Raw genomic sequence first — 27,411 nt, forward strand, 5'->3', positions numbered from 1 at the left:
GCTTAAAATCAATGTACAACTGACGTAGTTGCTTGTCATACTCATAAAACTTCTCTAGAACTTGGCTTAATAAAAATATCTTATCCATCATGGATCTGTTCCTCCTAAATCCAGCCTGATAGTCCCCCAATATCCCTTCAAGACTGGAGGCTAAAATTTTACTAAATATCTTATATGTTACTTCCAAGAGAGATTCTACAATAATTGCTACATTCTGATTTGTCGCCTTTTTTATGTAACGGGCAGATAATTACCATGTTCCAATCCTTGGGCATTACCTACTTTATCCATATTTCCCTTATCAATTCATGGAGTGCCGCCTCCATTTTCTTTCCCCCATATTTTAATAATTTGGCCTCTATGTCTTCTTCTCCTGCTGCTTTATTATTTTTCAGGCTCTTGATAGCATTCTTCACTTCCTCTAGCTCTGGTACTACTTCCTCTTCCCGATCCTCTACATCTAACTCTGATTCCCATTCTGAGTCCTGTTCCCTTTCATTCTCAATCACGGTTCCTTCTTCTTTATCCCCTTCTTTAAAATCAAGCAGTTTGGTAAAATACTTTCGCCACCTTTCCAGGACTTTGCTTTTATCTCCAATTAGATTTCCGTCCTTATCCTTATAGAAAACTGCTCGAGGTTGGAAACCTTTCTTCAAATATCTTTTTCTTTCATAGAACCTTCTGATCTCTTTATTGTCTCCCATTTCATCCACCTGCTCTATCCTTCTCCTTTCATGCTGCATTTTCTGTACCCTACTAAGCTTATCCGCTCTTTTCCTCTTTCTCTGTATTCTTCTGCCGCTAACCTCGTGTTCCTTTGCAACATTCTCCATCTCACTTCATTTCTCTTGTGTATTACCATTAAGCATTCCTCATCAAACCAATTAACAACCCTTTTGCATTGTTCTCTCCCCAGTATCTTTTCTGCAGCTACGCTAATGGCAGTTTTCAACGACTCGCATTTAGTTTCCACATTATCTTCATTCCCAGAGTTTCCCCTGCTTTCAATATATCTTCTGGTTTCTACCTATATTCTTCCTGTTTCTTTCGTTTGGAGCCTTTGTATATTATGTTTCATTCTTATCTTATTCCTTTGGTTTCTTACCAAATCTATCTTCTGCCTATATCTAATTCATACTAAGTAGTGGTCTGTGTCTCCATCTACCCCTCTGCAGCTGCTAACTTCCATAATATTTGATGCATGCCTTTTGTCTGAGTACATGATCTATTTGGTTTCTTGTGTTTAAATCTGGTGATACCCATGTACATTTCTTAATATCTTTCCTTGGGTGATAGGTGCTTTTGATTATCATGTTCTTCCCACTGGCGAAGTCTATTAGTCTGAGATCGATTACTGTCATTGTGTTGGCCTTCCTTTCCTATTATGCTTCTATATACCTCTTCTTTCCCTATTTTTGCATTTAGGTCTCCAAGTATTATTTTCACATCGTGTCTTTGAATTTTACCTATTTCTTCTTCCAACTTGGCATAAAATATATCCTTTGCATCTTCATCTGCCTCCTTCGTAGGGGCATAGACATTCACTATTGTAACGTTAAAAAATTTTGCCCTTAGAGAACACATTCTGTCACTTATTGGCATAAAACTAATTACATTAGCCTTCATAGACCTACGTAGAAGGAAACCAGTGCCATAAAGGCCTGTATCTCCACCTCTATACATCATTAAATGTTCCCCCGACGCTATCATTCCTTGCCCTTTCCATCTAGTTTCTTGTGTTGCTGCTATTTTCACTTTATACTTACCTAGTTCACTCCCAATTTCTTGTAGCTTGCCAGGCCTCTTGAGTGTCCTCACATTCCAGTTGGCTATCCGAATATCCGTGTTCCTTCTCTTAAACCGCTTTTCTCGCCATGTTGTCAACAGGCAATCCTTGCTGTTCCGAGGCACGTGTATAGTATCCGCAACAGCACTTTTTTCCGGGATGGGGTTGTTAGCCTCACGCCCAACCTCCGACTTGGAGGACCTGGATTTTTTTAGGGTTTACTCCCCTAGGACAGTTGGCTTCCCTACGCCTAAAGAACCCCCCAGCCCTACGTTGTGGGACACACTTGGTCTGACTCCTCCATCGATACCAATCCGGCTTACCTGTTCCCCATTGTGTTCAATAGTAGAATCCCTTCTGCATTTACAATGATGACAACTTTGCTTTTAAATTCTTGGAAAGTTAATTTGAATTTTCAGGGTGCTGAATCCTGCCTTTCGATGATCATTTCCTTCTTTATTTTTTCATATTACACCTGCACAAATTTTCACTTCAACTCCTTTGCATTATCTAAGTGACTTACATTGCTGTATTTCCTCCTTTCCTTGTACAGTTTCATATTTCCTTCTTTCACCATTCACCTGAAGTGTTTCTTCTGTCACATGTAATTTCTTCACAATTACCTTTCTTATAAATATAGGTCCACCCAGTATCTATGACTAGTGCTTTTAAAAACGTCTGTTCATTAACGTAGTATCTAAAGCCTTCAAATGTGCACCACAATTGCTCAATAATTCACTATGCCACTTCCTTGTACCTTGGTTCTTTCTGAGGAGTTTTTTAAACTTCTATTCTTGTTCAACACTAAATTACAATCAGTATCATCATATCTGCTCCTCGTTATGTCAACCAATCCAACAACAGATTTCAGAATTTCCGTCTCACCATGATGTAATCCATTTGGTATTTTCCTATGTGCCCTAGACTTTTTGAAGTATACCATCTCGTCTTCTGATTTTTTGAACCGTGTATTTGTTATTGACTGAAGTTTTTGTAGAACTCTAAGGTCTCTCCCCTCTCATTTCTACTGTCAGATCTGTATTCTCTGTAACTGCGTCCTCTATTCCTTCTACCATTATACTGCTCCCCTCCACCCCCCCCCCCCCCATATTAATTGTTGGTCATCCTCCTCTAAAATCTGAATTATCTACTCAGGTGTCTCATATAATAAATCTCATCATCTGTATACCTGAACTATAGTCTCTGGCACTGGTTTGGTGTTGATTGTGATAAGAATAATCTTATCACTGAAATGTTCACAGGAAACTCACTCTGTTCTACTTTCCCATTCATAACCATTTTTTGCTGCTGTTGGTTATCACCGTACATTTGCCTTAACATAAATCTTTATCTTCTTGCCATTTTCCCTAACTGATTCCTACTACATCAAGATTGAGCCTTTGATTTACCTTTACAGATTTTCTAGCTTTCCTAATACATTTAGATTTCTGACAATCCAGGTTCTGACTCCTACAGTGTTATCCTTTAATTCATTTCTCCATATTTTGCTCAAGGTCACCTCTCCACTAGCAGTTCCCTTCCAGAGGTCACTATGAAGGTAATCTGGAATCTTTCATCAATGTAGAGATAATAATGACATTAATCAGATGAGAACAAATCTACAAGCTCTGAAAGATTAGGGGTGTCCAGTTAAAAGGTGGCCTGTCAAGGGAAGGAATTGTGATTCAAGATACAATAGAGCCGACAACATTTAATTTCACCAGTAATGTCACACAAGTCATTTATGACAGTAAAATACTGTGAATTGGGATATAAAAATACTTCAGGTCATTCCTTTTGAGCAGAATGGAAATGTGACATTTCCAAAGCTTATAACAAAATTAGTTAGAAGACTGAACTGCGAGTCCAGAAAAAATAAACTTAAAAATTCAGCAAAAAAGCTAACCTTTGTGTTTCTTTTTAAGGTAAAGACACTGATAAAATTTCAAATTTAGCATGTGAATGAAAGGCATTAACAAAGCTTAAAGAATTCTTCTATATATTACACAAATAAAAAGGCCAAAGGGAAAAACCATAAACAAGTAGTCATTATGGTCTGAGGTGGGTCAATATGCAGAAAAAAAGTCAAAAGATAGTAAAACATGGTGGATATTTGCAGGGCATGATGTGTCACTTTGGTTATAGTTTCATAATGAACAACTGCCATGGCACATTATGCAAATCCAATTAAAAACAAAATTAGGTTTTGTAGAAAAAGACTTAAGTTCATTAATAATTAAAAGGGGCTGATTATGATTACAGAAGACAGGAGGTGTAAGGCAACCCACCCCTCCCACACTGACACACATTTTCAATCTCTTACACATGTTAACTTCTGGTTGGTTGGTTGGTTGGTTTAAAAGAGGTCGTCAGTCCCTTATTCCAATTAAAATAATTCCATAAGGGTGGGAGTAAAATAATCGAGACATACAAAACACAGCTGGAAGAAAGGAGAAAACCACAACAATGACAGAAGGGCAACAAACACTAAAAATGGACAAAATCGGACAACAAATCCACAGAGAGACACAAGAAACATGCAGAAGAGATCAAAACAAGAGAGAACATTACCATGGCTGACTGACCATGAGAATAAAATGGAGAAGCCAGCCACTCTGCAACACATTAAAACCTCCACCCTACAAGCTCTAGAGTGGAGGCCACAGAGGGACAAAGGACATGCACTAAAACTTACATCAAATGACAAAACCCACCCTCATGAATAAAACGTAAAACTACAGCTGCTGTTGAGGCCCTCTGTCACCAAACATCGAAGGTAGGGTGCTGGGAAAGTTAAAATTCTACTGCAGAGCGGTTAAAAGTGGGCAGTCCACCAAAGAGGTGGACAAACGTCATTTGTTAGCCACAGCAACACTAAGGTGGGTCCTTGTGACAAAGGAAGTAATCTTGCATTAGCCACATATGGCCAATGTGGAGCCAGCAGAGGACAACTGATTCCCTGAAAGAGGACCGCAAGGAAGACTTCTACACAATCGTACTCTTCTTAATGGCACGCAGTTTGTTGTGCGTGCTGTTACGTCATTCCATCTCCCAAAGCCGAAAACCCTGCAGCGTAAGACAGAACGTAGGTCAGTTTCAGAAATGCCCCTCCAGAAGCAGTTTCTGCGTAGCCTGTCTGGCCAGCCTGTTGGTGAGTTCATTGGCTAGTATTCCGATGTGTCCTGGGGTCCACACAAACATCACTGAACGACGGGACCATCCCAGATCATAGATGGACTCGTGAATAGACGCTACCAAAGGATGGCAAGAGTAGCACTGGTCAATAACTTGTAGGCTGCTCAAGGAGTCAGTACACAGGAGAAATGACTTGCCAGGGCATGAGCAGATGTGCTCAAGAGCAAAGGATATGGCCGCCAGCTCTGCAGTGAAAACACTGCAGCCATCTGGCAAGGAGTGCTGTTCAATATGTCCTCCACGAACATATGCAAAGCCTACGTGATCATCAGCCATCGACCAGTCGGTGTAAACCACTTCCTGGCTCCGGTACATGTCAAGAATTGGGAGGAGGTGATAGCAGAGGGCTGCAGCATTAACGGAGTCCTGAAGGCAATGCGAAAGGTCCAGAAGAATCTGCGGCCTAGGTGTACTCCATTGAAGTATATGTGAATGGATCTCGAGGAGAGGTGGTAACGGAAAGGACTCCAGTTCAGACAGAAGGGACCAGACGTTTACCGCAATTGTAAACCCTGACCTGGGCCACAGATGCAGTTGACTTCTGCACATTGATTCTGGTTAGCTGAAATATGTCATATGAACCATCCTTAGGGAGGTTTCAAAGGTTATCATTATGAATGAAGCCCTACCTATCTATTTGGTTTACAACAGTCAGTTGATCAAGCAGCACTTGTATATTGTCTTATACAATTCTGGGCAATAAGATCATAGACACTTGGCAGAATTTCAGAGGGAAAAATTAAAATATCTTATCTGTCAACTCAAGTTGGGATTACCGGTCACACTTTCAAAACAGATGTTAACACAAGTTTGATAAGATCAAATACACTGCCTTTCAGAAAATTCTTATTTTATTTGGATGTCTTGTCTTTTGAGTTTTACAATATTTGTAAACATTTATGAAACTTTGATTTTTTTTTTTTTTTTTGGGTAGGGTGTAAGGGCGCTCAACTGCTGAGGTCATTAGCGCCCAGTCACTGGTGTTACAGCAAATGGAATCTGCTAAAACTCAAGGGGATGGGGGGACACCAGAAGTACCTGACAAAGATGCAGATAGAATAAGTAAAAAGGTTAAATGTCTTTGGACAAGCCAGTTAAAGTTATAAAACGCAGAATACGAGCAGCTGCTCGAGCGTCATCAGCTAAAACATCCGGTGAAGTAGATGGCAGGGACAGGATAACACGAAATTGTCTAAAACGGGGACACGACAATAAAACATGGCGCACTGTTAATGCCTGACCACAAGGGCACTGCGAGGCTGGATCACCGGAGAGCAGGTAGCGGTGGCTAAACCGGCAATGCCCAATCCGCAACCTGGTCAGAAGGACCTCCTCGCGCCGAGATGGTCGGGAGGATGTTGTCCAAGCAGTTGGGAGCGGTTTTACTGCCCGGAGCTTGTTTCCTTGGAGGGATGACCAAGCATCCCACCACAACGACACAAGCCTCTTACATACATCCCCACGAACGTCAGATGACGGGACACAATGGGAGGCTGGCCGAGGCAGGAGGACTGCAGCCTTGGCTGCAGCATCCGCAGCCTCATTCCCAGGCACTCCTACATGTCCGGGAACCCACAGAAAGCTGACAGAACCACCATTATTAGCGAAAGAATGGAGGGACTGCTGTATCCGTTGAATCAAGGGATGGACCGGATAGGGAGCTCCAAGGCTCTGAAGAGCACTGAGTGAGTCACAGCAGAGTACATACGATGAATGGCGGTGGCGGCGGGCATACTGAACGGCCTGATGGAGAGCAAAAAGCTCGGCCGTAAAGCTGGAACATTGGTCGAGAAGCCGGTATTTAAAGGTGGCGGCCCCGACGACAAAGGCACAGCCGACACCATCGTCAGTTTTGGAGCCATCGGTGTAAATAAAGGTGTGACCGGCAAGTCGAGCACGAAGTTCGACAAACCATGAGCAATACACTGCAGCCGGAGTACCCTCCTTCGGGAGTGAGCTGAGGTCGAGATAAATAGGAACCGGAGCCTGGAGCCAAGGTGGTGTCGGGCTCTCACCCTCTCTGAAGGTGGTAGGGAGGGCAAAATCCAATTGTCAAAGCAGGCGACGGAAGCGGACTCCGGGGGGCAGCAGGGCAGACACATACAACCCGTACTGACGGTCGAGAGAATCGGCGAAGAAGGACTCGTAAGAGGGGTGGTCGGGCATAGACAACAGCCGGCAGGCATACCGACACAGCAGTACGTCGCGCCGGTAGGTCAATGGTAACTCGGCAGCTTCAGCATAAAGACTCTCCACAGGACTAGTGTAGAAGGCTCCGGTCGCAAGACGTACCCCCCGATGGTGGATGGAGTTGAGCCGGCATAAGAGGGACGGCCGAGCGGACGAGTAGACGAAGCTCCCATAATCCAGCTTCGATCGGACTATGGACCGATACAAGCGAAGCAGGACAGTGCGATCCGCTCCCCAAGATGAACTGCTAAGAACTCTTAGGACATTAAGGGAACGTGTACAACGGGCCGCCAAATAAGAGACATGTGGAGACCAACACAGTTTCCTGTCCAACGTGAGCCCTAGAAACTTAGTTGTGTCCACGAATGGGAGAACAACGGGATCGAGATGTAAGGATGGCGGAAGGAACGCTTTATATCGCCAAAAGTTGATACAAACTGTCTTCTCTTCAGAGAACCGGAAGCCATTTGCCACGCTCCATGAGTAGAGGCTGTCTAGACAACGCTGAAGGCAGTGCTCCAGGAGGCATGTTCTCTGGGCACTGCAGTAGATCGCGAAGTCATCGACAAAGAGAGAGCCTGAGACATTAGGTGGAATGCAATCCATAATTGGATTGATTGCGATGGCAAAAAGGGCTACGCTCAAGACGGAGCCCTGAGGTACTCCGTTCTCCTGGAGGAAGACGTCGAACAATACGGAACCCACACGTACCCTAAACTTTCGATCTGTTAAAAAGGAATCAATAAAAAGGGGCAGGCGACCGCGTAGGCCCCACCTGTGCATAGTGCGGAGGATACCTCCTCTCCAACAGGTATCATAAGCCTTCTCCAAGTCGAAGAACACGGCTACCATTTGGCGCCTTCGCAAAAAGTTGTTCATGATGAATGTCGACAAGGTCACAAGGTGGTCAACAGCGGAGCGGCGGCGACGAAAGCCACATTGGACATTAGTAAGTAGTCGTCGAGATTCAAGAATCCAGACTAACCGAGCATTAACCATGCGCTCCATCACCTTACAGACACAGCTTGTAAGAGAAATGGGGCGGTAACTAGAAGGAAGGTGTCTATCCTTCCCGGGTTTGGGTATAGGAACAACAACGGCGTCACGCCAACGCATGGGGACTTGACCTTCGGTCCAGACGCGATTGTAGGTACGAAGAAGGAAGCTTTTGCCCGCCAGAGAAAGGTGTGCCAGCATCTGAACGTGAATGGCATCTGGCCCCGGAGCAGAGGACCGGGACAGTGCAAACGCACGTTCGAGTGAACCGCATAGTAAAGGGGGCATTATAAGTTTCCAAATTCAGCGAGTGGAAGGAAGGTCGCCGAGCCTCTTCTGCCTCTTTCCTGGGAAGGAAGGCAGAATGGTAATGGGCGGAGCTTGAAACCTCCGCGAAAAAGCGGCCAAAGGCGTTGGAGACAGCCACAGGATCAACAAGGACCTCATTACCTGAGGTCAGGCCAGGTATCGAGGAGTGGGCCTTAATGCCCAACAGCCGGCGCAGGCTACCCCAAACGACAGAAGAGGGAGTGAAACTGTTAAAGGAGCTGGTGAAAGAGGCCCAACAAGCTTTTTTGCTGTCTTTGATGACTCTACGGCATTGCGCTCGGAGTCGTTTGTATTCTATACAATTCGCCAACGTAGGATGGCGGCGAAACGTGCGTAAAGCACGTCGTCGAGCACGGATAGCGTCCCTACAAGCCTCGTTCCACCAGGGGACGGAAACACGACGTGAAGAAGAAGTAGTACGAGGAATGGAACGTTCGGCAGCATTGATGATAACAGCCGTGAGGTATTCGACCTGACTGTCACAACTGGGAAAATCGTGGTCCGGAAAGGTCGCCAGGGAGGAGTACAGTCCCCAGTCAGCTTTCAGTATGTTCCAGCTCGAAGGACGTGGGGATGGGGGTGTGCTGCAGGAGACGAACGACACAGGGGAAGTGGTCGCTCGAATAGGTGTCAGAAAGGACATACCACTCGAACCGACGGGCGAGAGGTCCAAGTGGGAGTAGGTATGAGTAGAGTCCGAAAGGAAAGTCGGGGCGCCGGTATTGAGGCAGACAAGATTGAGATGGTTGAAGACATCCGCCAAGAGTGAGCCTCTTGGACAGGACGCAGGAGAGCCCCAAAGGGGATGATGGGCATTGAAGTCGCCAAACAATAAAAACGGCGGGGGAAGCTGAACGATCAGGTGCATCATGTCAGCCCGACTAACAGCAGATGATGGTGGAGTGTAGATGGTACAAACTGAAAAAGTAAAAGCAGAAAGAGTAATGCGGACAGCTATTGCTTGGAGTGGGGTGGTCAATGGGATGGGATGGTAATAAACATCGTCCCGAACGAGTAACATGACCCCACCATGAGCTGGGATACCGTCCACAGGGGTGAGGTATAGTGGGTAAAGGCAATACGGTCAGTCGGGCGCAACTTGGTTTCCTGGAGACCAAGGACGAGCGGACAGTGCAGGCGGAGCAGCAGTTGTAATTCCTCCCGATTAGATCGAATACCTCTTATGTTCCAATGAAACAACGCCATCGCTAGTCAAAAGGTTGGGGGAACGAGACGGGGGAAGAGCTGGTCACCTCGACGGCCGCGGAGGGCCAGGTTGCGCGGGAACTACGCTACAACCGACGGGAGGCGGATCCGGTTCCATCGACTCGTCGCCAGCTGCGGCCGCTGTCCCTGGTTGTGTAGGACGGGCCGCATCATTTGCCGACGAAAGGCCGGCGGAGCGCCTGGCAGCAGAGCGTCCCGGCGAAACTGAGGACGGCCGGGAGCAGCGACTCACGGATGGAGCGTCAGACGAAACGCGCCGGGGTGGAGAGGGGGATAGAGACTTCTTCTTGGAGGCCTTCTTGTAAGGCCGAGGAGGCACAGGGATGGTGGGCCGGACCCGAAGAAGGTCCTCACGCGCGGGGTCCGTTTTGGAACGCCGGACCTCGGAAGCTGGGGTCCAGAACGTTTCCCCGATGGACGCCTGAGAAGAGGATCGCTTCTCAGGGGGCGTGGGGGGAGGAGGAGGAGGAAGGGTGGCCCCTGGGGCAGAGGGGGTGGGGGCCACAGGGGAGGAGGATTTGGAAGGGAGGGATTTGGGAGGCGGAGGCAGAGCCCCCTGATGGGCGGAGGAGGCGGAGGGGGGACAGGATAGGGGTGAGGATACCGTGGAAGGAGTGGACACAACTGAGGCAAACGAGGTGGTCAATGGCACGGGATGGAGGCGGTCGTACTTCTTCCGGGTCTCAGAATAAGAGAGCCGATCCAAAGTTTTGATTTCTTGTATCTTCTTCTCATTCTGATATGCGGGGCAGTCTGAGGATCTAGGCGAGTGGACGCCAGGACAATTAACGCACCGAGGTGGTGGGGTGCATGTATGTTCCTCACGAAGAGGACGTCCACAATCGCCACAAAGGGGCTCAGCCTCACACCGTGATGACATGTGCCCAAAGCACAAACACCTAAAACAGAGCATAGGAGGCGGGACGTAAGGTCGCACATCACACCGGTAGCACATCACTTTTACCTTCTCCGGGAGAACGTCCCCCTCGAAGGCGAGGATAAAGGCCCCGGTGTCGATGCGACGGTCTTTGGGGCCGCGCTGGACTCGCTGGACGAAATGCACGCCTCGGCGCTCCAGGTTGGCCCTGAGCTCCTCATCAGATTGTAGCAGGAGGTCACGATGAAAAATAACCCCCTGCGTCCTATTTAGTGCCAGATGTGGGACAATGGATACTGGGATGTCCCCTAGGCGGTCGCACGCCTGGAGCGCCGCCGACTGTGTGGCGGAGGTGGTCTTGATAAGGACGGACCCTGAACGCATCTTGCTGAGAGCCTCGATTTCCCCGAAGACGTCCTCAATGTGCTGAACAAAGAACATGGGCTTGGAGGTGGCGAACGTCCCCCCATCGGTTCGAGAACAGACCAAATAGCGGGGGAAGTACTTCGCCCCAAGCCGGCGGGCCTGTCCCTCCTCCCATGGAGTGGCCAAGGGGGAAAGGGCAGGAGAACCAGAACTAGAAACGGTACCTTTTCTTTTGAAAGACTCGGCCGCAGAGCGACCTGATACATGTTGACGTTTCATCTGTGAAACGTCCGCCCCGATACCACCCACTCCGACCAGGGGCTCTCCCCACGGGTGCCACCCAGCCGCAGCAAGGGCCACCTGGCAGGATGACCATTGCCGGGAGTCCTGATGCCCCAAGGAGACGGGCATCTACTCCTTGGCCGATGTGGGGAGGGTGCAGCTCAGGTATCGGCAGTACGATCCCTGTGTTGTCAGGGGGCTACAACCTAGAGGGTACATGACGACCCCACCACAACGGGCTGGCTACCGTGCTGGATTTCTGGTGCCATGGAAAGTCCATCATGATCGCTGGTGCAGGTGGAGATGCACTATGGGCGTAACTTGGACAACCCATCAGGCGTTTAGGCCCAATTTGAGGAATAGTGGGTATGGTTACAATGCCGGTGCAATGCTGAGTGCCAAGGTCTTAGTGCACTTAGGACCAGTGGTACACCATGTAAGGTGTCCTTCCCCAAAAGGCTCGTACTTCTGTAGAATTTTGAAAAATGGAGGTCAAACCCCAAGGGGGACCATTACATGGAAGGCCGAAACGGTTGAAACTCCTTTTAGTCGCCTCTCACGACAGGCAGGAATACCTCGGGCCTATTTTTACCCCGGAGCCGCAGGGGGTATGAAACTTTGATAAATGTATGCTATTTGGATCTGCTAACTGTATTTCATTTCTTCACACTTACTTGAAACTTAAGATCATCATCACACGACTACCACATTAAAGCTAAACTATACTGCGCTTATAACCTGAATTACAAGATCTTAATAATATTTGGCATTCCACAAGCTGATGTTTACTACATACCACCACCTAAAACCTGCAGGAAGTCACAGTACTGGGTTCTTGAAAATGTTAGTTTAAGCATAGTATTAGCATATACTCATATTCTGAATGATTATCTGACATTGTTCAAAATGTGCAGTAACTAATTGAACATTACAATAAAAAAGCAAACAGTGTATATTTAAACCTTGCTTCACAGTTGGTACCAGCAATATAAAAGAAACGTTTGCTATTATACCACTATGGACTATCAATTGACAGGCTAACAGATTTATTTATGAATAACTAGAAGTAATGTGGGTTGATTCTTACAAAGGAGACAGCAACCAGCCACTATTAATAATGATATTTAAGTAAATAGCATTGTAACTGTTTTCAAACTTACAAGTTGATCATCAAACGGCTGCCACAAGATTCACAAGATGCACTTTACATAATCGGCAGTTTTCTATTTTTATTCTCCCACTGTAGCAAAATATTCTTGGTGTGCTGGTGCCCTACAGTAGAAAACAATGTTAGAAGCGCCATATGTGAACATAACCAACCTCCAAACGATGTAATAGAGAGTAAACAAATATGTGAGGTTAAGTGGTTATAGTACTTACATCGAAAATTCCATGAAACTTTGTTGCAGAGTTGCAGGATTGTATTTTTGAAATATTGCCAAGTATATGCAGCACTTATATGATTTGCATATCACCATATTGTGCAAAGCACCGCCCGCCCGCGCACGCACACACACACCAAAAAGTATTTGCCACATGTGAAGTTGACACAAAGATGGCAGTTTCATAATATTGTGCTATATCCAGGCACAGTGTTTACATAATACCTTGTAAGTAGCATTAACACAAACTGATTACTGCATCTGTCAACTTTGTCTGCAATATTATATGCTCATAATGTAAAGTTTATCTGTGTGTTGCAATCGTTCATGATGTTACATTTATTCTTTATAAACATTCATACTGTGAAATCAAAGTAATCTATATATTGTAATATCTGAGAGAGAACATCTCTGGCACTGTTGTATTTGTGAAACTGCCGTCTTTGTGTCAACTTCACATGTGGCAAATACTTTTTAGTGTGTGTGTGTGTGTGTGTGTGTGTGTGTGTGTGTGTGTGTGTGTGTGGTGATATGCAAATCATGTAAGTGCTGCATATACTTTGCAATATTTCAAAAATACAATCCTGCAACTCTGTAACAAAATTTTGCAGAATTTTTGATGTAAATACTATAACCACTTAACCCCACACATTTGTTTACTCTGTATTACATCATTTGGAGGTTAGTTATGTTCACATAGGGTGCTTCTAACATTGTTTTCTACAGAAGGGCACCAACACACCAAGAATATTTTGCTGCAGTGGGAGGGAAAAAAAAAAAAAAAAAAAAAAAAAAAAAAAAATTAATCGAAAACTGATGACTATGTAAAGTGCATCTTGTGAATAGCCGTCTGATGATAAATTTGTCAATTCGAAACCTGTTATGGTGCTATTTACTTGAATAAATAGCATTATTAATAGTGGCCATTTGCTGTCTTCTTCTTTGTAAGAATCAACCTACATTAATTGTACACAACCATGGTCTCACCATGTCAGTTTAGACAAAATAGCAACTAGAAGCTTCTTAATACAGGAAATTCAAGTACTATGGTACTAAAAGCAAGCACAAATATGCAGTAAACATGAAAATATATCTTGAAGTTTTACAACATTACATAGTTTTTACACTCACCTCCAAACAGTAAACAAGCTATTGCCTTCTTGATGTCTGCAAACCCAAAGATACTGGGAGCAACACTTCTGGCAATACGCTCATATAGATTTGGACTAGCTGCTAAACGACGGAAGGAGTCTTCTTCCTCTGCTGTCACTGGTTGTGGACTGCTAAAACCAGAACCAGCAGCATCAATCCTGATGCCTACAACACGCAAGTATGGTGTTCTAACACCAACAAGCGCACGTTCCCTTCCACGACTCTGTCAAAATAAACATACCTACATTTGTACATCATTCATTATCACTTCATTATTGACATAACATCATTGGAAGATTCAATTATTCTGTATCAGCAAAAATCAAAATACTGTTGTCAATGAAGGATATTCAATAAATAGTTTTACTACTAATAAATCTCTCTCTCTCTCTCTCTCTCTCTCTCTCTCTCTCTCTCATGCGTGCACATGAGAGAGAGAGAGAGAGAGAGAGAGAGAGAGAGAGAGAGAGAGAGAGAATCTAAATTAAACTATAAACAAACGTCTGTTATGAGACAGAAACAAACTGATGTACCAACTTCATCAACACAAAGTTGCCTTAATTAAGAGGAGAAAGAAAGGAACTTTACATGAACCAGGGCAGTGAACATGGAATTAAGAACACACAAAGCAGATTTGCATTGTTTTACTCCTCATCCTACACATACTGCACAACCATGTTTCATTAACACCATCAATTATTAAAAATGAGAAACAAGTATCAACTAAGTGACTACGACAACCTGAGAAATAAAAACTGATAATAATGGATACTCCAGGTAGCAATATCAACAATGTAAGAAAAGATAGATTGCTACTTACCGCAAAGAAGACATGTTAAATTGCTGACAGGCATAACTAAAAAACTTTTGGCCACAGCCTTCATCAGTAAAAGAGAGACCGAGGCTGTGACTGTTGGCAGTCTAGTTCCTCCACATTCCACCAGACAGCATTCATGTCTCTCCTTACCCATACACTACTATCCCTTTCCCTTCCCCACCTCCTCCAGACTGCTGCTTGCATCACAAGTGATACTTGCATTCTAGCTCGAGATGCCGGAGTTCGCAGTCATATGTGCATGAGGTGTGCTTACTTGTGTGTGTGTGTGTGTGTGTGTGTGTGTGTGTGTGTGTGTCTCCCTTTTATTGATGAAGGCTGTGGCCGAAAGCTTTACACAAGTCTCTTCTCTTAATTGTGCCTGTCTGCAACTTGACGTGTCTTCTTTATAGTAAGTAGACATCTGTCTTTTCCTAGATTGTTAAAAATAAATAATATTGATTTTTGTCAGTCTTCCAGTCACTAAAGCACACATCAAACCTATTAAGACAATGGTGTGTTGTAGAACAAAAAGAAAGTGTCATCATTAACTGCAAATTAAGAATTATGAAACTGATACAGTTCAGTAGAAACAACGCAAGCTCAGAAGTCGCCTTCAACATATTATTTCTTTGAGTACAACAATCCAAGAGTATTTTCCCAAATACATGACTGTTTGTCATAAGTAAAACCCTCAAGCAGTAGTCTGCAGCATGCCACAGTGGAACAAAAATAAGTGATTAAAATGGCACGCACCCGACAGCATCCTCTTGGGTGACTGGACAGGTAAGTGTTACACAATGCTCAGGCAGAGCAGCCATATGAACTGGAAATGTATAACAAAATGCCACACTGCATTGCTGACATCACAGGATGTAATATTGGTGTAGAACTCTTTGAAGTTGCCAAAGTTTTAAAACGGATCTTGTACAACTACTCCATTTTAAATGAAAAAAAATCCAAGCAGAGTAAAGGCATAGCTATGGTCTGTAGCTTGATGCTAAGAACTAACATTCTTCTTTATTATTTTGAAAAAAGTTCCTTCCAGAAAATAAAGTTCTGACTAGTCATGAAGTAAAGTATCAAACTTCACAGATGACTACTTTGATGCTACGTATTCAGTATCCAGCTTGATGGAGTTGAGTCATGGGCACTTACCACAGTATTGCACAAGAAATGTGAAGTATTTCAAAATGTGGCCACACTGAAGGATATCACAGGCAGCTAAAGTGATAAATGTGGCAGTGTTTCACTGTATGAACAAAGACTTACAAATTCTCAAAACCAATGTGAGAAGAAAACTCTACTTTGGGCATATAACACACAACAAAAACCACGTATCATAATCAGTACTTGAAATACTACTGGGAAACATGGTCCAGGACATTGAAGATTATCCTGACTAAAAGACTCACACTGGTGGTATGGACTGAGTGCAGAAGTGCTGTCCAGAGAAGGCATGGAAGAAGAGCAGATCACGGTACTTATCACCAGTGCTCTTGGAGGACCAAGTACTTCAAGAAAAATATGGAAAATAAGCTTTTTATACGGCAATCAATTCTTGTTGACAAGACAGTTATTACTGGTGTTATGTAGATGACATGATTATTTTGTTCAATGTAACCAAAGAGGAGACGTATGCCCTTCATGGGAAATTCACCAAACAGCATAAAAACATGTAATTCACTACTGAATATGAAAAAGAGTGCGAACTTTATCTGAAATGACAATCTGACTCATTCATTTAATGTTTTCCAAAAACGACCGCGGTCGATTTTAAGCTTGTTTTGCGCGTCTACCTCACGCATTCTCCGGCAGGCAATGAGCATTCAGAAGTGTTCTGAGCACTCTGCTGTGAAATCCATAGATAATGCGAGCATTAAACATGATCGTAGTAAGTTGTTTAGTGAATTTCTCTTCCATTTGTTGTGAGTTGTCATTACTGATTGTGGTGGTAAGTGATAAATTCTGGATAGGCAAGCAATGAACACAATTTGCAGGATACACATTTTCTTCAAGCGGAAAGAACACACATGCACATACTGCAAATGTCGCTTGGAATTGCCAACAATGCAATCCCTGTCTGTGCCACGACATGTGTGAACCGCCATCATTCACAGATTGGACTACAGTCTTGTGTTCACAGGCTTTGGGGGGACTCCACCAGATATGACGCGTTAATGGTCTAAGACCACTGTACTCCGCTGCAGAGTGAAAATCTCATTCTACGCAGAGTATAGTTGAGCGGTCGAAAGACACTACCAGGATGGACAATGTTAAACCTTCAGATGAGCTTGTTAACTTTAGTCACTTTCCACAAAGGATTTTCCATTTCCACACCAACAGCCATTAGCATTTTTACCCCATTTATTTTTAAAATTGCTCCAAAAGGATATTAGAATATGAAGAAAACTTATCATTTCCCAGTTATCTTACTCAGCTAGAGTCAAAGACATACTACATACTTCACGTTCATGAAAATGCATTTACAAAAGCCAAACAACTGTCCTTTGTAGTGTAACATTGGATACTTTGGCATAACACGTACCACTCTTACTCTCTTAGGCTGATTAAAGGTGCTTGTTTACGTAGTTGGTAAGGATAAAATGTCCCACCCTGGATGTTCTCGTTTTACCTCTGTGCAGATAAAACTTAAGTCACATAAGCTCTGGAAATCAACAAGGCATGACAGCGAATAAGCCTCTCCACCTGCTGTATCAGAGTGCTTGTTCTTTGGGTGCCAAAGCTTGATGGTGCCTTTGAGGTCGCAGAACAATGAGAGGTACTCAAGAATGTAAACCAGCAGAAACAATGAATCATCTTTTTCAGAACTTCAGAACTGTCACTCATTTTGATCACTAATGTCATGGTAAGACAAGTGTCTGTCCTCAGCTACAAGATCTGTTCATCCATTATTGTAACTGAAGCTGTGTATGAAAACCAGTGGGCGCAAAATACAGAAGAATTACCACTAAGCTGTTTACATCATTTAGTAGAGCTCTCTTCCGGCACCAATACATCACAAGAGAGAGAAGACATCCAAGTAAACTGTCATGTGGCAGTGCACAACACAACCACACAGGTAATTAACTTCGAGAATGGTGACCAGAAATTACTTACTAAACTGACATACACATATGTTGGGTGACAGATCGTGCTTGAAGAGTACGACAACATGAAACACCACGAAACACCTCACCAAGTACCATAAGTGTGAATTTTTGCTCTACTAACAATATTTCCTAACACACCAACAAGCAACCATAAAATTCAGATAAAATAAGTTACAAATGAATCACACAAATTTTCTTGGGTTTTTCAAATCATGTCTCATGATGCAGATGGACATAAAACTATTCTCTGAATACCAAAATGAAACGTGTTTATATTAGCAGTAAAATTACAACTAACCCCACTTTTACAGAATTAATGTTTTCCCAATATTCACAACATTTTTCATGGCTTGCATCAAATTTCCTGTGTTCACATTGTTAATTTGGTCCTGATTTTGCGTTAACGTATTGTTAATTTTCCTGTCCTTTACACTTTATGAAACAATTTTTGTCAGAAAAAACTGATTTATTAAACAAGAATACTGCTGGCTTGGTTTTAGCCTTCAATAGTGTTTACAAATGTTATGCAGTTAACTTTCTTGACACAATGGCAGTCCACTCAACAGATCTGAATGGTAAAAACTGGAACAACTAGGTTCATTCAAATAACGAGGGATCACAAGTTTTGAAACTGTCCCTACTGCCATTGTACAACTTCGTGATTGTCACGGCACCTTGAACGCATATTTCCCGTGTTTCGTTGTTTGCCCACTTTTACACAGAGAACACACATGCACATATGAAAACCATCACTCATGTAGTACGTGTAGGAAACTTCATAAAAAATGTTTGACGTAAATATTTGCACTTGACAACAAGATAAATTCTCAAAACACTTTTTGCTAAGCTTTGAGTTTTTGCATTGCTAAAATGCTTCTGGTTTAAGTAATGAAACACAGCACAAGTTATATATTTTGTTTAAATAATAAAACACAGCACCAGTTACGTATTTTTTCACGCGTACAAAAACGCGTTTCGAGAATTTAACTTCTTGTCAAGTGCAAATATTTACATTAAGTATTTTTTGAGAAATTTCCTTCACAAACTATGTGAATGATGGTTTGCATGTGTGCATATACATGTTTGTTTTAGGCATAATGGAGGTGGTGACATACCTTATAACCCCAAAAACACTATTACACAGTGAGAGAGATAGAACAGCACATATGCACACATCACACAAAATACATGAATATTTGCACTTGACGATGAGAATAAATTCTCAAAAAGCATTGAGCATGAAAAAATAAGTAACTGGTGCAGCGTTTCATTCTTAAATAATGAATAACAACTGCATGCTTCCCAAAAACATCGATGACGATGAATGAAATTAGATCAAACATTTCTACTTCCCACACAATTACCAGTTCCAGTTCTGTTAGCAGCAAAGGATGGTGTACAAAATTCAGATACCCTATATTGCCTAATAAACAAGTCCCTAGTGGGTATTTTGATATCTATTATCTACTTATACTACACATACACTACGAAAATGCAAGGCAGGACCATAAATAATTTCTACCACTTAAAAAGTTATTTCTCATATTTTACACCATTTTGAAGTATCTTGAAAAATGTAAAAGTGGTGTTTCCAAGTACTTTTAAAATAATATCCAAAGATTATTTTTGTCTATGTTAGATATTATCACACTCAACTTCTTATCAGTAACTTACACCTGAATTTTACATTCCAATTTCTTCCATAACTCAGCAAAGAAGCAAGGAATTTAGTACAGACAAAACAAAACATCAACTTTACATAAAATAAGGGAAAGACAACCATTCACCTCTATACCAGACTGAAACATAGTGTCCAAACACATGTAACAAACAATATTCACACTAGCTTTCGAGGTCTCCTCTTCTATCAAAAGTAAACACATCTAGGCAGACACCAAAATGCAAAACTCCTGCGGTGACAGGAGTGTGTGTTTGGGTGCCTGCGTCATTGAGTATATGAATATGTGTACTTTTGCTAGAAAAAGAGTAAGAGCTAAAAAGCTTAAGTATCATTTACTTTTACACCTATCAATGGCGCCAAACATCAGTCTGCTGTAGGCGAGTGGCTGTTTTTCCCAGAATTTACATTATTTTAAAACATCAACTTTCAAACTTAAACTTACACCAGCTTTTATACGTGTACTTGCAACTGTGCAGACACAAATGCAAATATTGCAGCTTTCTAATTTAGATAATTTCAATTTTTTTAATGTTAATGTACAGATTTTCAATGCGAAGAAAGCATGTGGAGTTCAAAGCTGGATGTGATCTTCCACAAATCAAATAATAAGTGTGTGTCCCTTTCGTGACATGATAATTGATAGCCCATTATGTGTATTTCCGGACAACAGTTTTGAAAGGCAAGCATTAATAAACTTATTAGTTAAACAATAACAAAAGGTCTTTCACGGCAGCCTCAAATCGCACTCAGTAGGTTTTATTGACCAACAATGCAATCAGCCAACCACTGCACTTGAAACTGTAAACCCCAAAGATTCTGATGATGCTCTTTTAATATTATAAAGCGAAACCAGTCAATAAAACCTATTGAGTAAGACTTGAGGCTGTCCTGAAAAACTTATTTCAACTGTTGCTGTTTCCCGTGCATGCAATGCCTGCTCTCAATAAATAATAATGAACATCTCCTGTTTTTTCAACAGCAGAGCTAAGAAAGACAGCAGATGCACTTTGTTATCGATATTATACTGATACATTTAAAAAGCTTGTGGATGTTCCACTACCACAACAGTGATTTGTGCCCTATCAACAAAGCATTTGACAACATTATTTTGTTAAACAGCAATTTAATTTTCTTCTATGGTATTGTAACGATTATACTTAAAGTAATTTTACCTTGGGTTTTGAAACTTTTTTGATGGAGAAGATTCCCAGTACTACGACTCTATTGCCGGGCACAACTCGCTCACAGAGGTACCTGTATGTGAATTTAGGATAGATTCATTAGTTATAAATACTAACATTGTGTATATTCTATCATTTTAAATTCCCTACACTGCAACATCAGGAAATTCGCATTAAATTGTAAAAGCAAACACAACCTTCCTCTGCAAACAACTGTGAAGTGCATGGCAGGGGGTACTTGCCACTGTATCAAATGGAGTCATTAAATATGCATCCTGTTTTCTATTACTTCCTCCACCCTTCTGCCACTCAGCAAGGCTGTGTCACTAATGTGCACAATATTATTTGGATAGCAAAGTTTTGTTCTGTTCTCTTGTAATAAAATGAGAAGCAAAAACTGCAAAATAAAAATTATTCACTCGCGAGTTGCACATGAAGAGGGAGTGTTTATGCAACATAAATTTGTAAATTCATGCTTTGTTTGCATTCTCATGGTAAGTATGAACAAAAGGTAAATGGCTGAAAACACATACCACAATAGAACCTACAATCTGAAGTACATGTTCACATCTCATGGTACTTGTCATTGTAAAACTTTTGAAAACTATAAAGAGACATTGCATGCATCACTTTGTATATGAATGGTGTGTGTATGCATTGTATCAATCTGCTTCCTATCCCGGACCCAATAACAGACATTACCATGAAGTTCTTAAATCAAAATTCCAATAATTTCCAGGACTATTACGCTGGTCCTCACTTTGACTTTCACTTCTAGCACGATATCCACATGAAGTATGTGTTAATGGCGTTATGATTCCAAACTTATATAAAAATGAGTCATCACATTCACACTATCCTTACTTCTAGTTAACTATTATGATATTCAAAACAAGCTCAAAGTTGATGGCTAATCTGCTGTGTTCCATAACGAGGTAAGCAGAAGTTGATAGATTCAGCTTCCTAACTTAGTTAAACATGTGCATGTCAAAAAATAAGAAACAATGTGTGGGATAAACAAAATTGACATTCTTTCCAATTTTTCTTTAGATACATGTGCAACTGTTTAGCTTATTCTTTTCCACAGCAAGAACTAATGTGCTACAGAATGCAAATATTCATCTCTGTAGTACACACTAACTCCAGAAATATAAACAAAGTTAATAAATGGAAGCAGCTATGTCCTAAGGTAATAATTCCTCCTTGTGGTCAATCAGATGGCCCCTCGCTCAATTGTCATCAAGATGACAGAATAACAATGGCGATCATCATTTGACCAGGGCAATAATGATATTTGTTTATTGTGGTCAATGCTGTCTTCATGAATTAACTCATCAGCATGAGAGAAAAGACTGCTATGCATTTAAACTAACATAACTGCAATGCATACCTGTCACAGTAAAGTTCAAGGTGACGTGGCATCTCTCCTTGTGGAATATAATCAGGCAACTCTTGTAATTTCAGAACTTGAAAGTCTACACAGGTGCACTTGTCAGGGACAATGAAGAAAGGATCCAAAGGACACTTTGGACGACCTGCCTGCTCCCTGAAAAAATAATTAGCAACAGATAAGACATATGGCTTAACCCCATAAATGTACAACCTCGGTAGTATCCAACGTAAAAGCCTGTCAAGTATATGAACAAACCCACAACAGGACATAGCCATGAAACAATCATAACAGTACATGTTTAGTCAACTATCACTCACATGAGACATCTGTGATAGCAACAGACAATTAGATATCACAACACAAAAAAACATAATTAAGGTAAATTCACAAAGTATACATGGCATTTATAGACTTTCTGCAGTGAATGAACGAAAAGTTAAAACAGCAGGAATTTAAAAGGTGTATGAATGAACGCAATGAGAAGAGCACTGAAAAGCTTAACATCAGGGTAAAAAATCATGTTGAACAAGCAAGTGACATTCTAGAAAACCACACATTAACAGCCAACTTGGTCCCAATATCCCCAGTTCCACAGAGTAAAATCGCAGCGAATTAATTGAAAAAGCTAATTTATCAAAAATTTGAAAGATACCCTCCAGAAGGGTTGACATATATTCACAGATTACAGGCAGTGACATATCAACATTCTTGGACCGAAACTGAATGGATGCAATGGGATTTTCTCACCTCATCTTCCGGCCAATTACAACATATATCTTACATCAATGCACAATGCAAATAGTCAGTCTATGCCCACTGGTGTCCCTCAGATCTACTGAAACTATTCCACACAAACAAATTTTGCAAAAAAAATTGTGGTATCTGTGCTTCAAAAATACATGAAAAATGTCTACTTCTCATGTGTAAATTTCTATCCACATTGTTCAGTAAGTTGGAATTGCATTCTATGCAGAGAATTCTAAAAATGCTAGCCCATGGCACGTAGGTAATTGGTTGGACAATAATGGCGAGAATGTAGAAAAACTGGCAAAACATACATGTGTATATCTACTGATAATGTTCTGATATGCATCTAATGTAATCTTTTCTAGCTAATTTGCCTTTACACGTGACACAATGTCTCCAGTACCACACACAATACAAATGCTTCATGATTTGCAAAGGGCAACTAACAATAATAATGAATAATAGTGCCAACAGCAAAATTTTAAGACATTCGTAAGCTTTTACCCTACCTATGGTCAGAAGTTTTTAAGCAGTCACTGTCAAGAGTTTTAGAAAGTTCAAATCTGGGGAGAAAATCACCAGGGGCCTGACTGACCTGCCCCTCCTTCCCAAGGCTATCAATCTTCCATCTTCCAAACCCCTGCCCTTTCCAACTACCATGAAGAACTAAAACTTTTAATGTGTCTACATAACATGAAAGTTTCACCTCCTGAAGCCAGGTACTGGCCAGTCGTTCTGGTTGTTTGCAATTTTACAGGTATATACAAACCAGCAAGTCAGCCAAACAACTACATATGTACAAACATATGAAACTTCAAGACCTAAATATTATCACATAAATAAAAATGTCATGTGTGAAAATAAAATAGTTGCATAAACTCACGTATTGCACCGCCGAGGCAATGCATAACCCTCAAGACCTGGCTTAACAGCCAAATGAGTTGTAATACTCTTGCAGGAACGGCACTGTATAGCTATTTGTGTTGCTTTTGCACGAACACCAGATGCCGACACAACAATTCCTGGAATTTTCACCAGCCGTGACACTGTTTCAGACTACAGAAAACAGAAAAAATAACATAAAAAGTTATTCACAGCATAACATAAGATCAAAGTTTTCTTCTCAATCACAACAATCAAAAAGTGCTGGAAAAGGAAACTGTAGATTACAGCAAATAATAAGGATAACATGTGTACCGCGTATCGAGCATTTTTTATGGCAGAACCCATGGACTACAATGTTTATTGATTTTATCTCGGAAGTGATAGATGTTGTAAGTATCAAATAACTCAATACTTTAGTTATTTACGTATTTATTTATTTGTAATGATAATGGGTACTATAAGCACTCATACACAATTAGTGATAAATGTTCAGTGCGGTATTCAAACAACAACAGGCATAAATAAACAAAGAACAAAGTCCTACACTATAATCCGTAAGACATGATTGGTACTGACGGTTCACGGAGGCAGACTGCAATGTTGCTGAACGTGGCTTACAGGACTCGCACCCAGTTAGTTACAACTTACACACTTTCTCTAGCACAAGAAACGAAAGCACTGACAACATGCAGGTCATATTTGTACACACGAATGTATTCACAATTGCTACCTGTAATATATGATCTCAAAAAATTGAGAACTACTTAGTATATAATATGCTGTAATATCAAGTTATTTTTAAATTTATCCCTGTTGTATGGATGCTCTGAGGTCTGAGACTGCATTTATAAGATTATGTGGAATAATTTGAACATAACCTATCAGCTGATGTATAAGTAACTGTATAATGCACCTGATGATGGCAGCATGCTGCCGAAATACATCGGACTAATAAAATAAGAGTAAAAAGTTACTGCAGCAGTATAAATTATTCCACATAGTTATTTGTCAAACCATACAATTGAAATGAAAACCAATTTTGCAAATCATTGAATATTTGCAGTTGTTTCTGTTGTTAAATATTAGCTATATTAATCAGATCTACAAACCTGACAGAATAATTTATCAGTATATTAACAGTTATAATCTGAAGATGGTACTCACAATATGATAATAGGTCAATGGCATGCTCCCTCCTAAAATTCTTGTGTGGTGTTGTTATGCTAATAGGAGAACACAATCCTCATTACTGTCAGAATAGCATTCAAAATTGTCTCCTTCAGTACAGCTCACACTATCACTGCTCCCTCCCATATGTATGATTCAATTTTCTACGCATTCTTCCACTATGCCTTCATTTTTTGCTGCCTCTCTGAGAATACTTGCAGTACTGTTTACAATTTTTGCCCAGGTCTCGCTTACTTGACTGACTGCTGCTAAAAGATTTTCAACTTTGGAGACCATGAATTTTTTTATTGTTTGCACCAATGTAATTTTTTATTTGCACCCACAACCCTTTAATGGCACTTAAGTGACAACAGTATGGAGGAAGCCCAACAACTTCATGCCTGTGCCTTTTAACAATTTCACCAATTACGTACATTGGAAATTATGGTTTCTTTTGTGCCACAATTTCAAGAAATTCTGCCTCCTTCAAACCTCTGAAATCCACTTTTCATCATTTTAGCCACTGAATACTATCACCTTTTTTCATTGCCAAAGTTGGTGTCATCATGAACAATGGAATGATAAGGGAAACTGTACATGATGATCACTAATGGACTTGTCAGATTCATCATAAGCGGCATCTCAATCTGCTTCTGAAAACCACACTGCACATCTCTCTGTCGTAATCACCTGAATTTTTTTAGAATGAAACATTAATAGGCACTTCGGCACAAAATTGTCCACTATATCTGCATGTAAAACAATTATTTGGCTCTCTTTTCCAACAGGCACTGCCATGGTCCCCTCAGGCGTTTCATCACTCCAGCCTCTAAGTAATGAATGCCAAGGGTTTATCTATCCATAGTATATTTTTGAATCTCATATCATGATACTGCACAGAAATCTGCACCACACAACTAAATCTATCCTTTCCATCAATATTTTACATCTGTTAAACACAGATTAGCTAAAGCTTATGTCTTTCGGCAATGTATATAATGAAAATTTGTTTCCTTTAGAAAGACCATCTTTCTGAAGTGACACGAGTAATTTAGACAGAGTAGGATGTTCCCTTTTCTTACAATAGTTATGTAAATGACAATGAATAGTGTCATTCTCAAAATTGGCCAAAGCTGCCAGTTGCTTCTTTCTCGGCCGCTTCTTTCCTGGCGTGCTGAACCTTGTTGTACCACTCTCACTGCCATCTATAATGTATTGTTCTTTCCCTATTTTTACGAAATGGCTTTTTTCTTATTTTCAAAGCCACTGCAATCATCTTAACAACTCGAGCAACAAGATATAAGGGCTAACCTTTTTCCCTTTTCTTTTTGAAAGTAGTCCCTTACTGAATACATGAATTCAGGGGCCTAGCTGTGTAGCACACTTTTCTTCCTCATTTCACTTCACATGTTGGACTGGTACTACTCATTGCACTGGAAATCGTTTAAAATGAAACAGAAGCATATTAACACTTAAGAAAATGAAACACACTACAAACTGAACGATTAACACAAACTACAGCACCAGTTTCGTGTGAGACACTCACTGGTACGTTTCAGAATGCGCGTATCAAGGTTGCAGAACATGTGGCTCCTGCTACCCGCTTGAGTGCAGTCCGTCGTTGGCCTATTACCTGCTACAATGGAATGACACTAATGAGCTGTAAGTACCAATAACATCTCCCAGACTATAGCAACACGGGGGAAATCAAAATTTTTGGGCTAGTACTTCTGAACTGTCAGCAAAAGCTGTTTAAAAAAAAAGAGAGCAAGTAAAAGATACAAGGAAAGTTCACTGAAAAAGAACTTTAAATCCAATATTATCACTGCTACCAGTATAGTTATCATCATTCAACCACTATCACTACTTTTTATGCCTATTTCTACTATTACTATTACTGCTGCTGCTGCTATTGCCACCCTTTATGTATCAGCCTATCAATGATTCTATGAGCCTGTCAAAAACTATGTTAACTAACTTGAACTGAAGTTGTGCAGAGCCAAGGATAGGATCAATTTTAAATGTTTCATGTCCTTCCTTTATGATTTGTTACACTTTCTTAGAATATTTCATATTTGTAAATCATACCTGTTCCTTGTCCATGTTATGGCCCGCCATCACAATGTGTTTCAAGAAATGCATACACATACCCATTGTTCAGCAACATTTTCAAATGAATAAGACAGTTTACAAAAAAACTTGTGATTTGTGAACTTCAATTCATAAAATAATGGAACGGTAACCACTCCCCTATAGCATCAATACACAGAACACAGAAACACACAACAGAAAACAGCATTAACACTAGCTATCGAGCACTACTACTACTACTACTACTACTACTACTACTACTACACACACACACACACACACACACACACACACACACACACACACACACACACACACACACACACAGTATGACGGAGAGAGAGAGAGAGAGAGAGAGAGAGAGAGAGAGAGAGAGAGGGTGGGGGGGGAGTTGAGGGGAAGACGGAATGAGGAGAAAATGATGAGAGAAGGGAGAGACATTGAAACATATGGGGTGGCAGAAGGGGGCAGTGGGAAGGGAGGGGGAGAGAAGGGGGTCAAGAAGGGAGGGGGAGAGAAGGGGGTCAAGAAGCGAAGGGGAGAGGGGGTCAAGAAG

The 27,411-nt window shown here is 41.5% G+C and overlaps 1 protein-coding gene across 2 annotated transcripts in view; it reads right to left on the reverse strand.

The window, feature by feature from the left end:
- The window catches only part of LOC126476721 (DNA replication licensing factor mcm5), a 94,116-nt gene that overhangs the window by 24,650 nt on the left and 42,055 nt on the right, over positions 1-27,411 (reverse strand). For both annotated transcript variants that reach the window (XM_050103564.1, XM_050103565.1), the window contains exons 4-7: positions 23,596-23,768; positions 21,963-22,118; positions 20,564-20,645; positions 13,763-14,006 (exon numbers count right to left, since the gene is read on the reverse strand). In XM_050103564.1, the coding sequence (XP_049959521.1) occupies positions 13,763-14,006; positions 20,564-20,645; positions 21,963-22,118; positions 23,596-23,768 (655 nt within the window). The remainder of the gene's footprint in view (positions 1-13,762; positions 14,007-20,563; positions 20,646-21,962; positions 22,119-23,595; positions 23,769-27,411) is intronic.

The sequence above is a fragment of the Schistocerca serialis genome, chromosome 1 (assembly GCF_023864345.2).
Source record: "Schistocerca serialis cubense isolate TAMUIC-IGC-003099 chromosome 1, iqSchSeri2.2, whole genome shotgun sequence".
Taxonomy (NCBI): Eukaryota; Metazoa; Arthropoda; class Insecta; order Orthoptera; family Acrididae; genus Schistocerca; species Schistocerca serialis.